Here is a 14,757-nt window from a genome sequence, read left to right as displayed (position 1 = left end):
CATCAAGGTCACAGGGCTTCTGAGGGCAGAGCCAGCTCACAGTTGGTCTTTCACACTCGGCTTGGCTCTCTGTCACCTGCGGGCCAAGGAACAGCGGGAGTCCGAGGCCTGACAGCTCATCAACTTGTTCTGCTATAGAATGATGGGGTACAGACCTGCCAGTCAACCGTGGCCTGCATCCTGGCCAGCTGGACTGCCCCACCCCAGAAAACCTCTGTGTTTTCCTCTGTAAGAAGCAAATGATACATTTCTATATGTTTATATGAAATGATATCTTTATGTATATTTATATGAAATACGCTAGAGGAGAAAAGAGTACTGGCAGTGCCCCCAGACAATCTGGGGAGGCTTCATGATGACCATTCTCTGTCCTTGGGGACAGTTCCCTGGGGGAGCCCTCAGGCTGAGGAGGGTGGAGTGGAATGGGGTTGAGTGATGTCAGGTGGCAGCCCTGTTCCGCTTGGGTTTCTTGCAGGTGGTTTCTGTACATCGTCTTTGTCTTCCTGCTCGGCGCCATCTGCACCCGAGAGGCCCTTCGCTATGACTTCCTGATTGCGGAAAAGGTGGGTGAGTCCTGCAGCCTGGTGGGCTCAGGCTGCAGTTCGTTGATCAGCTCTGAGCAGCAATGGCTGCCTCCCCTTTGCATCCTGGCTGGGGACTCCACGTAGTCGCGGGCCCAGGACTGCAGTACAAGGGCCAAAACCGTGGGACAGGTACAGGTCCTTCCTATGTATACCTAGACCTGGGTAACCACATCAGAGAAGACACATGCATGCAGGTGCTAAATAATGGGGACACGGGCAACCCTGCATGTCAAAAATCAGAGCAGAAACAAAGAATCTGGTCACATGAGATCCCCAGCTCCAACAATCCTTCATTATTGCCAATAGCCTCCCTTCCACTATGAGCAGAAAGCTACTCACAAGAAACTGGTAAGAAGGAGGAGGCTGATGGATAGAAAAGAGGGCAGGAAGCCAACGCCAAGGTGAGGGGTGGTGGGAGGCAGGGCCGGAGGCCCCTTGTCCTCTGTGGTTCCCCAGGGGATGGCCCGATGGATTTGGATACTGCATCTTTGTTTTCCTGAGCACTACACCAGCCCAGAGATGATTAGCCAAGTCCTCATGTTCCACAGCCTCTGAACAGGCTGGAGGTCATGTGACAGTCAAGGACACTCACTTGGCATCTCTAGAACCCAGGAGATTAAGACTTCCAGACATTTTGCTGGAAATCCCCCAAAACTCCTCTCTTCCCTTAAGTTCCCTTGGGGGAAAGTGGACCCTGAGATTCCCGTCATGTATCAGAAAGACATGCCAGGCCAGGGAGGTGTCCTTACTCAGTTAACTCCTGAGTATCACTGCTCTTGTTGCAGAGAAAGCACCTTTTTCTCTGGTGTGAGGCTTTGCAAAGCTGCCTTGCAGGTACATAGAGGGGTGCTGCTTGGGGCAGCCTGGGGCTAGAAGTGCTGAACTTACATTTTAGAGCAGTGTTTGGGCTGGCTTTTCACATTGGTGCAGGTTTCTTTTTCAGGTGTGTAGACGCCAGTGTCAAGGTGATATTTATTTTCAGGGGTGGAAAGATGTCTTGGCCTTACCTTGCAAGAAGGTTTGCAAGGGGCAGCAGTTCAGGGAGTGAGAGCACTGACATCCACTTCCCAGGGCCCAGGGTCTTAGACCCCCGAGGTGAGCAGGGTTTACTCTCAGGGAAGGAGTCAGTGTCCCTCATTTATATGTCTGTGCTTGCTGCTGCCATGTCACGTCTCATCTCCCAGGGGCCTCTTCTCTAACTGTGGAATGAAAAGCTGGGCTCCATTAGAGCGACTAAAGGCCTCCGGGAGCAGCTGGGCCTGGACTGAGGGAGCGGCCAGCTGCTGTCCACACCATGCCAGCAAGCTCTGCCCCTTCTTGAGCCGGTTCTTTCTTGTGGATTCCCCCACAGAGGCCCTTTCAACCATCAGAGACTCTGATCTGGATGAAAAGAGTCAAATGATCCCCTGGGTGGGGCCCCTCTCTCTACTCCTTCCCCTGTTTTGCAGGGAAGCCAAGAATAGGTGTTCGTGAGGGGGCAGCATGTGTCCCAGGAAGGCCACAAGTAAGAGAGTGAGAACAGCTTTCACCAGCAGCCGGGGGAGATCCACCAGCATCCCTGGGGAGACTTCGTGGGTGGAGATTCCACCTCTAATAATAGACTTATGCATGGAGGTTGGGGGTGGGGGGACTTGTTTGAAAGGCCACCTGTCCCCAACAGTAAAACAGACAGGCAGGCCAGCACTTCCCTGGTGGCTGGGGCGCCTGCTAAGCCCTGCCTGGCGACAGCCTGTGGGCAGGTCACTGTGCACCCACCAGGTGAGAGGTGGAAGGTGGGTTTTTGGAGAGGACACAAGAGTGTTTCCTGGAACAGGCAGTTGTAAAGCCTATGCAAGAAAGAAAAGATAGTATTCTTGGTTGTCAGTAGCAATCAGAGGCCATCACCACAAGTGCGGGAACAGGGACAGAACTGCTCGGGGCAACTCCACAATAGCGGCTCCCTGGTGTGCTGCCCACCCCACCCCGCCCTGGGGTCCCACAAAAAGAGGACCAAATGAGACTCCCCCTGAAAGCCATGAATCCCAGCTTTTCTTTCTTGCCCTCCTTGGGACTGACTGGGCTGCAGTAGCAGGGACTATACTTAGGGAGTTAGTTGGGCCACAGGCAGCTGTACTCTTGGCACCTGGAGGAGGGAAGGGTGCGGCATGAGAGGCTGACTGGTGCGCTTGCCTCACGTGGTCTCTTGACACACCCTGCCACCCTGATGTGGTGTTTAATAAACCGTTCGTCTGCTCTCCCCCGTCTTAGCTATGGCTTGGTCCTGAGCCGGCCCATCTCTGAGCTCTCCTGGGCCCCAAGAAAGCAAGGCCTCTTCCTGCTGGTCTGTGTGCCCTGAGGGTCTCGCCTGGACCCAGACCTGTGGCCTCCGCCCCTTGACTCTCCTCCTCAGAGGAGAGACAAGCACCTCTGAGCACTTCCTTCTCTTTCTCTCAGTCCTTTTCTGCCAGAACAATTATCCTCAGCGGCTGCCGGCTGCCCTGGATTCCTTTCCACTGACCTGCAGCTGGTCAGTTCATCTGTTTCTTTCTGGGTTTCCTGCCGCTCCTCTGATCTATTTCTAATTATTTGGCTTCCCAGCCCATGGTTTCTCTCAGAAGTTTCTTTTCACTTTATATCCCTACCCCAGAGGAACTTTTTCCTGGCTGTCGAGTGTTAAGCTTTCTAAAAAATCTTGACTATGTCACAGTGACTCTGAGGTAATCTGTGTGAGGCACAATACCTGGTGCATGGTTGATGCTTACTACATCTTGATTCCCCTACACACTCCTATGGACTTTCCAGGTGGCGCTAGTGGTAAAGAGTCCACTTCCTAATGCAGGAGCAAGAGACATGGGTTTGATCCCTGGATTGGAAAGATCCCCTGAAGTAGGAAATGGCAGGCCACTCCAGTATTCTTGCCTGGAAAATTCCATGGACAGAGGAGCTTACTGGGCTACAGTCCATGGGGTTGCAAAGAGTTGGTCAGAGCTGAGCAACCGGACACAGACACACTCCTATGGGGATACCTTTACAGACAGTACACGTTTTCAGCTGGGGACATTTTTTTCCCCTATTAATCCACATGTTAAACTGAATAGGAAAAGCCCCCAAAGTGTCAATCTCAATATTATTCAGTTATAGAAAAAGGAATTGTATAAACAGCAGGTATTAGTAGGGCTAAAATGAAATAGACTGATTAATTGTTTCACAATAAGCTTATATGAAGCCCAAGAAGAAGTGTTTATTACATATCAAAAAGATCAAATATTTTAGGAGCCCTGGAGCTTGCTAACTAGCAGAATAAGAACAGATTAATAGGAGGAGTATCTTCAAAACATGCCTGTGAAAAATGAGCCATGGCACAGGGAAAACTCTCATCACTCTTGGATTTGGCAGTCACAGTTCACAAGCTGCACATGGAGTGAGGCAGGGCTTGTAGCTGGGGGCGAGCCTGGCCCAGCACAGCCGCCTGCCTGTCCTCTGCTCTCTGTCCTGGACACAGCTCTGCCTCTCGGGAAGTGAAGCCAATCATGTTTCCTTGTGGTGGTGGTAGTGGTTTAGTCGCTAAGTCGTGTCCGACTCTTGCGATTCCATGGACAAAGGAGCCTGGCAGGCTACAGTCCATGAGATTCTCCAAGCAAGAGTACTGGAGCAGGTTGCCATTTCCTTCTCCAGGGGATCTTCCCAACCCAGGAATCGAGCCCAGGTCTCCTGCATTGTAGGCAGATTCTTTACCAACTGAGCTACAAGGGAAGCCCACATGTTTGCTTGTGGAAAGTGGCTATCAAGTGAGAGAAAAGCTTTGGTTGAAAGTGGAGATGTTGGTCACCTTGTGGGATGAGGACAGTATTAGAAAACTCATGCCTGCAGAGAGAGGGAACTGCTTGGGATTGTAAAGGGGTAAAGGTGTCAGGATGTACTCCTCAATAGTGTCAAAGGGCCACAGGAATTGGATGAGACAGAATGAGTACTTTGGAAATGACCTTATTAAACCCAGTTCTTCAAGAGAAGGGAGTGGCCAGTGGGTTGGTAGGATCTTTCAGTGACTGGAGTTCCCATGGGAGCTGGGATCAAGTACCAGGAACAGAGAGATGAGTTAATGCTTTTCATCAATAGTTACTGAAAAAGAAATTAGGGTAGTTCACACCCCAGGTAATAGAAAGACAGCATTTTGTGATGACTCACACAAGCAGATGATAGAAGGGCACCTTTTGGGTTTTCCTAAAGAACTATTGACACATATCTGCGCAAATAAATTCTCACTTCCACCTTCACTGGCACAGGTAGTTAAGTTTACAGTTCTAGATAAATAGAGGAAGTGATTAAATTCTACAAGGCTGGGAGCAGCGCCTTGGAGCTTACTGTTGTACCTGTAAAGCTTTGCTCTATGCCAGGTGTCTATGCTGTCCTCAGGCAGTGCTCACTCCAAGGGTAAATGGGTGACAAGGAAGGGGCAGGACTCAGGTGGGAGAGAGAGAGAATGGAGTTGTTATATTCAACCACAAGGACCAAAGTTTCGTTTCTTTTTCAGAAAATTGGTTGAATAACAGTTTTACATAAAAGAGTGGCAAATGGACAGTCCATTTAAATGCAGTTGACAAACCGGACAAAGCTTCCTACACCTAGATGGTCATCCCTCTGGCCCTTGGCCCCAGGGCTCTGCAGTGGTCCTGGGGAGTGTTTGTGGGAAGGCTGGCCAAGATGGAGGTCACTGTATCCATCCACATGTTGCCAGAGACTCGTTAAGTTCCCAAGGTTAGTTCCAACACTGAACCACACCAGCCTGGGCCATTTCCTTCCCTCTCATGTTCACTGTAAATGGGTAGGTTATACATGGAAAAGAACTTTTTACACTCAAATGTATGTAACCTTTTGAATAAGAAGCAGTAAACTTTCTGCAAGGAGATACCATGCGTGCCTGTGATGGAGAGTTCTCTGAGGGGAGCAAGCATGGAAGATAGGGAACCATGCCCAGTGGCTTTCACCCTGACTTCACCTTAGAATCACCTGGAGGGCTTTTGGAAAAATCAACTATGTCTGAGTCCCACTCTGTAACAATTAGAGCAGAATCTCAGGGTGACTTGTGTGTATAATCAGAGTGGAAGCTTTTTATAAAATTTTATTACAGAGTTCTTTAAAAAAAAAAAAAATCAACAGATAGAAGGTGGAAACAAAGGATATAGATGAATGATTGCATCTCAGAATGAGTCAGGGGTTTGATACTGGGACCAGTTTACCTAACAATTTTGTAAGACATCCAGGACACCAATTACAGTGGAGTTGTGAAGCCTTATTACTCCAGCCAACAGCACTTGCTGGATGCTGTGTGCCAGACTCAGTGCGGTGGGGAAGGCCAAGGTGCAGGAGACTTAGAAGCTTATGGCATGCTGGCAAGAGGGGCCATGAGTATAATTAACCACAGGGTAGATGACCTGCCATTAGAATACACAAAAAGTGAGGGAATATTATATGACATTAATTTCTTCTAGTAATAAAGTGGTAAATAGAGTAGGGTGGGATAGACATAAATTCATGACACTGAAGAAAATAAGGGAGATTCACTGGGGATAAAGATGAAATAATGCATTTAAGGAGAACTAATACACACTGAATTAAGGAAAAGCTAGGCTCTTATCCAAAAAACTTCTGACCTCCCTGACCGTTTGAGGGTTATTCACTTATGTGAGGTCTTGAAGGGAGTGATCCCCATTTATTATTATAGGTCCCCAAATGACCAGGCTCTTGCTTGCCTGTCCCTTTGTGCCCCTGGTAGGGTGTGTGACTTAGGCTGGGCCCACCAGATGCGTCAAATGTCATGAGTGATGTAAAGGTAAAGTGATGGTGAGAATTCATCTTTGGGGCAGCAGGTGCTGGTAGCATCTTGGTCAGACTGCTCCTGTTCAGGACTCTGAGTGTGCTGCTAGCTTTGGGTCTTGCCTTTTTCCAAGCCCCATCTTTCAGCCTTCTGATGATTCTGTGACCCTCCAGTATCCTATAAACACATGCTTAAAAAATATTTCCTGTCAAGAATCCTGGCTGATACAGATTTTTGGTGCTAGTTTATGGCCAATGTTCAGTATAGCTTGATGCATTGTTAAAAAAAAAGGAAGCAAAAACTGGGGTGAGGACCTTCTTCATGGAGAAGAGTATAAGGGACAAAACAGAAAATGAAATCTAATGCAGCTGTAACAGCTGGACAAATGAGCACTTAAAATACACGGTTCAGGCCGTTTGCCTAAAGTAAAATGTCAACAGAAAGGAAATGGCCCCTCAAATACTTAAGAGAGAGACTTTCCTGTGGCTGTAGATGAAGTTCAGCTCGGGAGGGGGCGGGGGACTCGTGGACTCACGACAGACAGTGGGGGACACAGCTGCCAGCAGCAGCACTGGCCTTTGCCAGGGGGCCCCGTGCAGAGCCGCTCTGCCCTCTCTCCTCCTGTCTGCTGGTGCCTGTGGGCCATGTGGCTCTCACGCTCCCATTTAACACTTTCGTCTCTGGATTGGCACCTAGTGGACCAGGTTGAACTAGGCAGGAGCCCCATGGACGTGAAGCCAGGGGAGGAAATAGTGTGTCTGCTGCTCCCCAACCTCACACTGAGGTGCAGCAGAGCCCTGAGGAGCACCCACTCATGTCAGGGGCTGGAGGGTGGGCTCATGGAGGAGGGGAGGTTTGTGCTGAGTCTTGAAGCACAATTGGGAGTTTAAGAGACAGACAGTGAGTGGCTTCGGGATGTGGACAGAGGGTTCCAGCAAGCAGGGAAATCATGCTGATGGATTCTGAGTGTGCAGGGTGTGGGACTGGAAGTGTCACAGACCAAGAAGGCCAGGTATGTCAGGGCAGTGGGGAGCCTTTGATCTTCTTATGGCAGGGGCATTCACTATGACCAATGTGCATGTCGGTAATGCTGGCAGAGGCCTGGGGACAGAGCTTAGCCCTTAGCGTTGTTGCTGGCAGTGGTTCGCAAAGGATAGTCCCCAGGCCATCAGCATCAGTATTACCTGGGCCCTTGTTAGACCTTGGAGAAGGGAATGGCAACCCACTCCAGTGTTCTTGCCTGGAAGATCCCATGGACAGAGGAGCCTGGTGGGCTACAGTCCAGAGGTTGGCACAGAGTTAGACATGACTGAATCAGCTGAGCATGCACACACTTGTTAGAAATCCAAATTTGGGGCCATATACCAGACCTGCTGAATCAAGAAACTGTGAGGTAAGACCCAGAAAATCTGTGTTTTAACAAGCACTCTGGATGAATCAGACACAGTCAGTTTGAGAAGCTCTGTGTAGTCCATACAAGAAGTGATGGTGGGTCAAACTGAAATGGTGGCAGTGCCAAGGAGGTGGGGTGGGTCTGAGGTACTGGGAATATATCTAAGATGTCGAATCTGGAGGATTTATGATCAGATGGGGTGTGGGCGGGTGGGAACCAGGAGAGCAGAAGGGAGCAGAAGCAGATTCTGATGTTGAGTAATGAAACTGCTTCCTCACACAGGTGTCCCTAGTGGGTGTCCTGTTCCTTTTGGGCTTGTACATCTCTTCCCTGGCCTCCTGTATGGGAGGCCTCTATGGAGCCCCCCGGATCCTGCAATGCATCGCCCAGGAGAAAGTGATCCCCGCACTGGCCTGTTTGGGGCAAGGGGTGAGTGACCTTTTCTTTGAGAAATGTACAGTTTTGCTGATCAACTGACTGTTGGCCAATAAATTGCTTAAACCTTTCTGATAAGAGCCTCTGGTCTGGTTTTGGTAGGGAGAAACAAGCCTGTACCCCTGTTCTCTGGCTTCTTTAGTCTGGGGCTGCTGACAAAGCATCTGTCAATGTCATAACCACCCAGAGCACTTCGGCACTGGGTTAGTTAACGGTCACAGTAGCACCATGGACCCTGCCACGGCAGAGAGATGTGGTGCCACAACCTTTAGTAAAAATAAATTCCGGATCCTCCAAGTTTAGCCTACACAGAAGAACCTCTTGGTGAGGAGGCGGACCTGGTTCCTTGCACCTCTAACTCTGTCCTGGAGATTCACCTCTCCTTTGGGGTCGCTTTATGCTGAATTCTCACACTTCTGGTCTCTGGGCGCCCTGTTAATCCTCATAGTCCTAACCCTAACTGATACAACTTGGTGGAGTCAAATCAAATGAGACATTCCTAAAACTGAATGGGTGACAAGAGAAGGAAGCCGAGAGAACCCCACTTCCTGATAATGTGTTTTGCAAGCTGTCAGTCAGTTCAGTTCAGTTGCTCAGTCGTGTCCAACTCTTTGTGACCCCATGAATCTCAGCACGCCAGGCCTCCCTGTCCACCACCAACTCCCGGAGTCCACCCAAACCCGTGTTGCAAGCTGTAGTTGATTTCTATGTTGTGGAAACACAAGGGTTCCTCCCTATCCCAGTCCCATCCCTAGCCCCACTCTTGTTTGATGCCACGTAGGTACAAGTCATCTTTAATCCCTCCCTTTACTTTCCTCTGCCTCTTATCCACCAGTCAGCGTGGATGGGTAGGACAAGTGACTATCATCTCTAGTAACTTTCATGTGGTATGTGCCTTTTATTTTATTTTAATTTATTTATTTTAGGTAACATGGGTAGTTGTGTTGTTCAGTCGCTCAGTTGTATCTGACTCTTTGTGAGCCCCTGGACTGTAGCCAGCCAGGCTCCTCTGTCCATGGAATTCTCCAGGCAAGAATACTGGAGGGGGTTGCCATTTCCTTCTCCAAGATAATGTGTGTACAGGACTCAAAACTAAAAAGATACCCTGAGAATTTTTACTCCTGTCGTGAGTCTTTCTACTTTTTCGTCACCCATACCCACGCCCTATCATAGCTGGTTTTATTAGTTTTTCATGAATCCTTCTCTCTCTTTACGGAGGTAGTGTTCTGTGTACATTGTTCTTTGCCTTGCTTTTCTTCATTTAATATAGCTTGGAAATCTATCTTTTTGTATGAATATAGAAAGAACTTTCTCATTCTTTTCCCATCATGTGGATATACCATAGTTTATTAACCAGTTCCCTATAGATAGTACAGCTTCCAGTAAAGGTTCTACAAAGGATACTGTGTGTGTGTGTGTGTGTGTGTGTGTGTTTACAGTTTTACACATATGCAGATACATTTCCTGAGTTTGCTGGTCAAAGGGTAAGTACATTTTAATAATAATAGATATTGCCAAAACACCTTCCATGGGAGCTGTATCATTTTGTATTTCTACCAGTAATGTATGAAAGTTCCTGTCTTCCTGTAGCCAGCATGACTGTTAGACCTGGGCCAAGGACCTTGCTTTATAGAACTCTGTTCTGGTCTCTAGGAGACTCATGAGGTCAAGGGGACATGCCCTTAGCCTGTGGGCTTACATAAACAGATGGTGACCACATCTGGCCCAGGGACCATGGTTTGCCAGCTCTGGATTACCTCCTCCATATGTATCTCTAAACAAAACAGTTCAGTTTTGCCTGCTTTTTAAACTTTATATAAATATGGCATGCTTTTCAGGCATCATTATGTTTATGTGACTCATCCATGTTTTTGCTGATAGCAGCGGCTTGTTTATTATCATCTCTCTATAGCATTTCCTCATTTGCTGCAGTTTTTTTACTAATCCTGCTGTCATGGCATGTCCCTGTTTGGGACTGTCACGGACAGTGCAGTGAACATTCTTATAGTAGACTGGTTCACGTGTGGAGTTCTTCCAGACCTGTTAGTGAAATTGCTCAGTTGTAAGTTGTGTATATCTTTGCTTAGTAGGTAACAGTGAACTCTTTCTCCAAAGTAGTTGTGTTAATTTAAACTCCTATCAGCAGTTGGTAAGTGTTCCCATTCTTCTGTGTTCTTGCCAATACTTGATATTATCAGATGTTTTAATTTTTGCCAATCTGGTGGGTGTTTAATGGTATCTCACTACAGTCTTAATTTGCATTTCCCTGATTACTAATGAGGTTGGGCATCTTTCATATCTTTAATAGACATCCTTTTGCACATTGTCTTTAGTGGGTTGTCTGTCTTCTAATTATTTTGTAGGGATTCTTGTACATTCTGAATTGCTCTTTGTCAGTTACATGTGTTAACAAATATCTTTTCCCATTCTGTGACTTGACTTTTCTTTGTGCTGTCTTTTGGTAACAAAAGTCCATGTGTGACTGTTTTATCACTTTACAACCCACCCTTATCAAAGTCCTTCGTGGATCACAAGCACATCCTACAGTTTACCTAAGACCTCCTTCCACTTATTTCAGACCCTCCTTTTATTTCATTAGTTTTTGACAATTTACTTTATTCTTGATAGTTTTATTGTTAGAGTATGCTAAATAGCTAACCCACTGCAGTACTCTTGCCTGGAAAATCCCATGGATAGAGGAGCCTGGCGGGCTGCAGTCCATGGGGTCTCTAGGAGTCGGACACGACTGAGCGTCTTCACTTTCACTTTTCACTTTCAAGCATTGGAGAAGGAAATGGCAACCCACTCCAGTGTTCTTGCCTGGAGAATCCCAGGGGCGGGGGAGCCTGGTGGGCTGCTGTCTATGGGGTCACACAGAGTCGGACACAACTGAAGCGACTTAGCAGCAGCAGTTGAGCAGCATGCTAAATAGCTGTAGTAAGTATATCCAAAAAGTAATTTTCAAAAACAATTAAATGTATCTTTACTCATTTTTTGAAAAAAAAAAAAAAAATTTACTCTGGTTCTAGGAAAGGTGTTTCAGATCAATAGGGCCTCTGATCCTCAGACACTCAGGCCAGTGATGACTTTTCTACCTCCATCCTGTGAAGGTTGAACTCTGTTCCAATTCTCAGTAAGGGGGATGCACTTGGAGGAACATATCTGGGAGGTTCACAGATCAGGTCTGGATGTAGCCGACATGCCTGTCCTTCCCATCACAGTGCTGGCATAAAGGAGGTGGGTGCAGTGATTAGGTCCTGTGTCTATCCTGAGAGTAAGGCTGACAATATTTCCTGAAGAAGAATGAGGGAATGAGAGGAGTCATCAAGAATTGTGCTTACTGAATAACTAGAAGGATGAAATGGGTACTTTCTTAAGTGGAGAATCTGCAGAGAAGATTGGGAAGCAGGACATCAAGGGATTAGCAGTTTGGTTTGGGAAATATTTGGTTTGAGATCCTATTAGACATCAACTGGAAATGTTGAGTAGACAGTTGACTAAGTCTAGATTTCAGGGGAACATTTCAACCTGGAGTTTCAAATTTGGGGCTAAGAGCATTAAACTGGTTTTCAAGACCATGAGCCTGATTGAGGTCCTAGAGAAAGAAGATAAGTAGAGAAGAGGAGGATTCTGAGGATGGAGATTGCTCTGAATGCAGAATTCAGAAATGTGGAGTGGCCAGCGACAGAGACTAAGGAGCAGTCAATGACAAGGGGACCAACAAGAGAAGTAAGGAGACCAGGGAGTAACCAGCTGGGTCAAAGGCAATCCTCAGGTCAAGGAAGGTGAGGACTTGGAAGCACTGTTGCTTTTGGCCCAAGAACCATGTCGGGGACTGTGAGGAATAGTTTCTGTGGAGTGACAGGTCACAATACATGGAGTTAGCACATATTCTCCACTTCTGTCTTCCTGAAGGTCACCCATACTCACCCCCATTAGTAACAGATGTGCATAAATGTGCGTGCGAGAGTTAGTTCATGTTTAGTATTAGAATCTCCCTACCTCAGTCACCAATGAATCTGCTATGTCTTCCAGAGTCTGCCACTCCCCTTGAGGTTGTTTTCTCCATTAAAGTTTGGGAAGAATAAATCTTGTACCTCTTCGATTTCCAAAGCTGACTTTAAAACCCAGTGAAAGACAAAAAGAGAAATATTTGTGAAGTTCATGTTCTATAGTATTGTCCCATATTAATAGTTACTCAGGATTGGGCATCATTATCCCAAGCTTGTAGATGAACTGTTATTAACACACCAAGAAGCACATGGGAGAAGTGACTGAGCCAATTTGAGTTGTGTTTCTATCATGTAATGTGATTTTCTTCCATGAAATTTCATGGTCCCGCGTGTTCCTTTTGTTTCTGCAGAAAGGGCCAAATAAAACGCCTGTAGCTGCCATCTGCCTGACCAGCTTGGTGACCATGGCCTTTGTCCTCGTGGGTCAGGTTAACGTCCTGGCCCCCATCGTCACCATCAACTTCCTGCTGACATACATCACAGTGGACTACTCTTACTTCTCCCTGTCCATGGGTGCCTGCAGCCTCCCGGAGGGGCCTGAGTCGGTACCCGGGGAGGGCCTGGGTGCTCTCCACTGCTCTGAGCCCCTGCTTCTGGAGAAGGCTCCCAGTTATGGCTCCGAGGGCATTGCCCAGAGCCCCGCTGAAGGCACTCTGCTAGAATTCACCAAGGACATGGATCATCTCCTCCAGCTAACCAGGAAGCTTGAGAGTAGCCAGCCCAGGGGAGGAGAGAGCCATGGGATCCTAGAGAATCAGAAGGGGAAGACCAAGAAGGCCAACAAGCAAACCCTTCAAGAGAGCTTCCTTTTGGACCTCAGGTCCCCTGCTTCCTTCCTTCCTGGGGACGCTGATGGATGGCCTACTGCCTCCTGGGAGGGGCAGGGGCCCTACGGGAACGCTCAGAGTCCCAGAAGTGAAGGGGATCAGCCTAGGGGAGCCTATGGAGCAAAACTCGTCCCTGAGCCAAGTAACCAGCCCAGGCCAAGCAGAGAAGGTGGGTGCTTTGCAGTCACACCAAGGCCTCCTAATTTGGGAGTTATCACAACCCTCTTTCAAATCCTTAGGTCATTTTATAGCTGGGTTTAAAATCCTTGTTAATTTTGTTTGATATTTACTTTAAAATGTTATGGTCAGTTATCAGTTGAATTTATAATTCTAATCTGGTATAGAGTGTTAATTTTAAGCAGAAATTTCTATCTACTCTTGTATGTTAGAGCTGGGAGCCATGACTAGTAACTAAATATTAATTTCACTTTACTCAAAAATCAGCCAACATGAATGAAACCAGTTTCTCCTTTCAAGGGAAGTGGAAGTGTGTTGTGACAAACTGCCTGGCAAGGGCTCAGTCAGTTTTGTCTTTGGAGGATGAATCTCCCAAACCAGGCAGGAGGGGGATGGAGAGACAGGAGATGTAATAAAGAGCACAGCTTTTCTTTGCTTCCTCATATCTGCAGACAAGAGACAGAGGGAGAGGCTCAAGGGAGACTTCTGGGGCATGAGAAATTCCAAGAGAAAGAGAGAACTCATAATTGTTTAGTCTTCCATATTCTAGGTGCTTGCTTGTGCTCACTCAGTTGTGTCCGATTCTTTGTGACCCCATGGACTGTGTAGCCTGTGAGGCTCCTCTGTCTGTGGGATTTCCAGGCAAGAATACTAGAGTGGGTTGCCATTTCCTTCTCCAGGGGATCTTCCTGACCCAGGGATCAAACCTGTGTCTCTTGCATCTCCTGCACTGGCAGGCAGATTCTTTTACCAGTGCACCACCTGGGAAGCCCCGTATTCTAGGTACTTGACATACATGATTGCATGTCATATGATCATTGTTAGCACTTCCTATTTTACCAGTGAAGACCCCAAGTCCCAGTGAGATTACAGAGACACCTCAGAGCTGATATTCTGCATGGCTGGATATCACACCCAGGTCTCCCTGTAGCTGAAGCCCAGTACCTTCCTCTACATTAACCTGCTTCCTGAGGTCTGTGCAGACAAGTGTGGGTAAAGAGGAGGAGACAGGAGACATAGAAGGAGATGTCCAAAAATAATTGCTTTGGCTTCTTTTGTACACCTGCTTTTCCTTCTTTACCTCCAGATAGGTGGATGGTTCTTAATGGTAGGAGCATAATTAATATTTTTTAAGCATATCATTTTTGTCAAAATAACAAGTACAGTTACAAGTGGAATTAAAAGTCACATAGTCAGAAATAGTAGTTCTATTCTTCTACACTGTCCCTCTTCTCCATCTTGTAGTTCCACTCCCAGAAAATCCCACTCTCAACCAAATCGTGTTAACCTTCATGTTACCAAATAATATATTTGTATTGCTACTTCTTGATATATCAGTTTTAGGTATCATCTTTTGATTTACTATTATGATAAATGAAGACTAGCTCATTTATGCCACTCTGATTTCTCACCCAATGTCCCCCATGTAATTACATCACAGGTTTAAAAATTAATTTTAGTAGCTACTATTCATATTATCATGATTAAGTAAATATTGCTTAACTATGAGCCATATATTATACTATGATTACAT

At 47.0% G+C, this 14,757-nt stretch overlaps 1 protein-coding gene across 2 annotated transcripts in view; it reads left to right on the top strand.

The window, feature by feature from the left end:
* SLC12A8 (solute carrier family 12 member 8) overlaps positions 1-14,757 on the top strand; it is a 149,195-nt gene that overhangs the window by 100,504 nt on the left and 33,934 nt on the right. For both annotated transcript variants that reach the window (XM_043473199.1, XM_043473200.1), the window contains exons 8-10: positions 476-563; positions 8,054-8,200; positions 12,570-13,215. In XM_043473199.1, the coding sequence (XP_043329134.1) occupies positions 476-563; positions 8,054-8,200; positions 12,570-13,215 (881 nt within the window). The remainder of the gene's footprint in view (positions 1-475; positions 564-8,053; positions 8,201-12,569; positions 13,216-14,757) is intronic.

Source organism: Cervus canadensis, chromosome 7, assembly GCF_019320065.1.
Source record: "Cervus canadensis isolate Bull #8, Minnesota chromosome 7, ASM1932006v1, whole genome shotgun sequence".
Taxonomy (NCBI): domain Eukaryota; kingdom Metazoa; phylum Chordata; class Mammalia; order Artiodactyla; family Cervidae; genus Cervus; species Cervus canadensis.
Note: the sequence above shows the minus strand (reverse complement) of the source record. Positions and strands in the feature narration are given on the sequence as shown.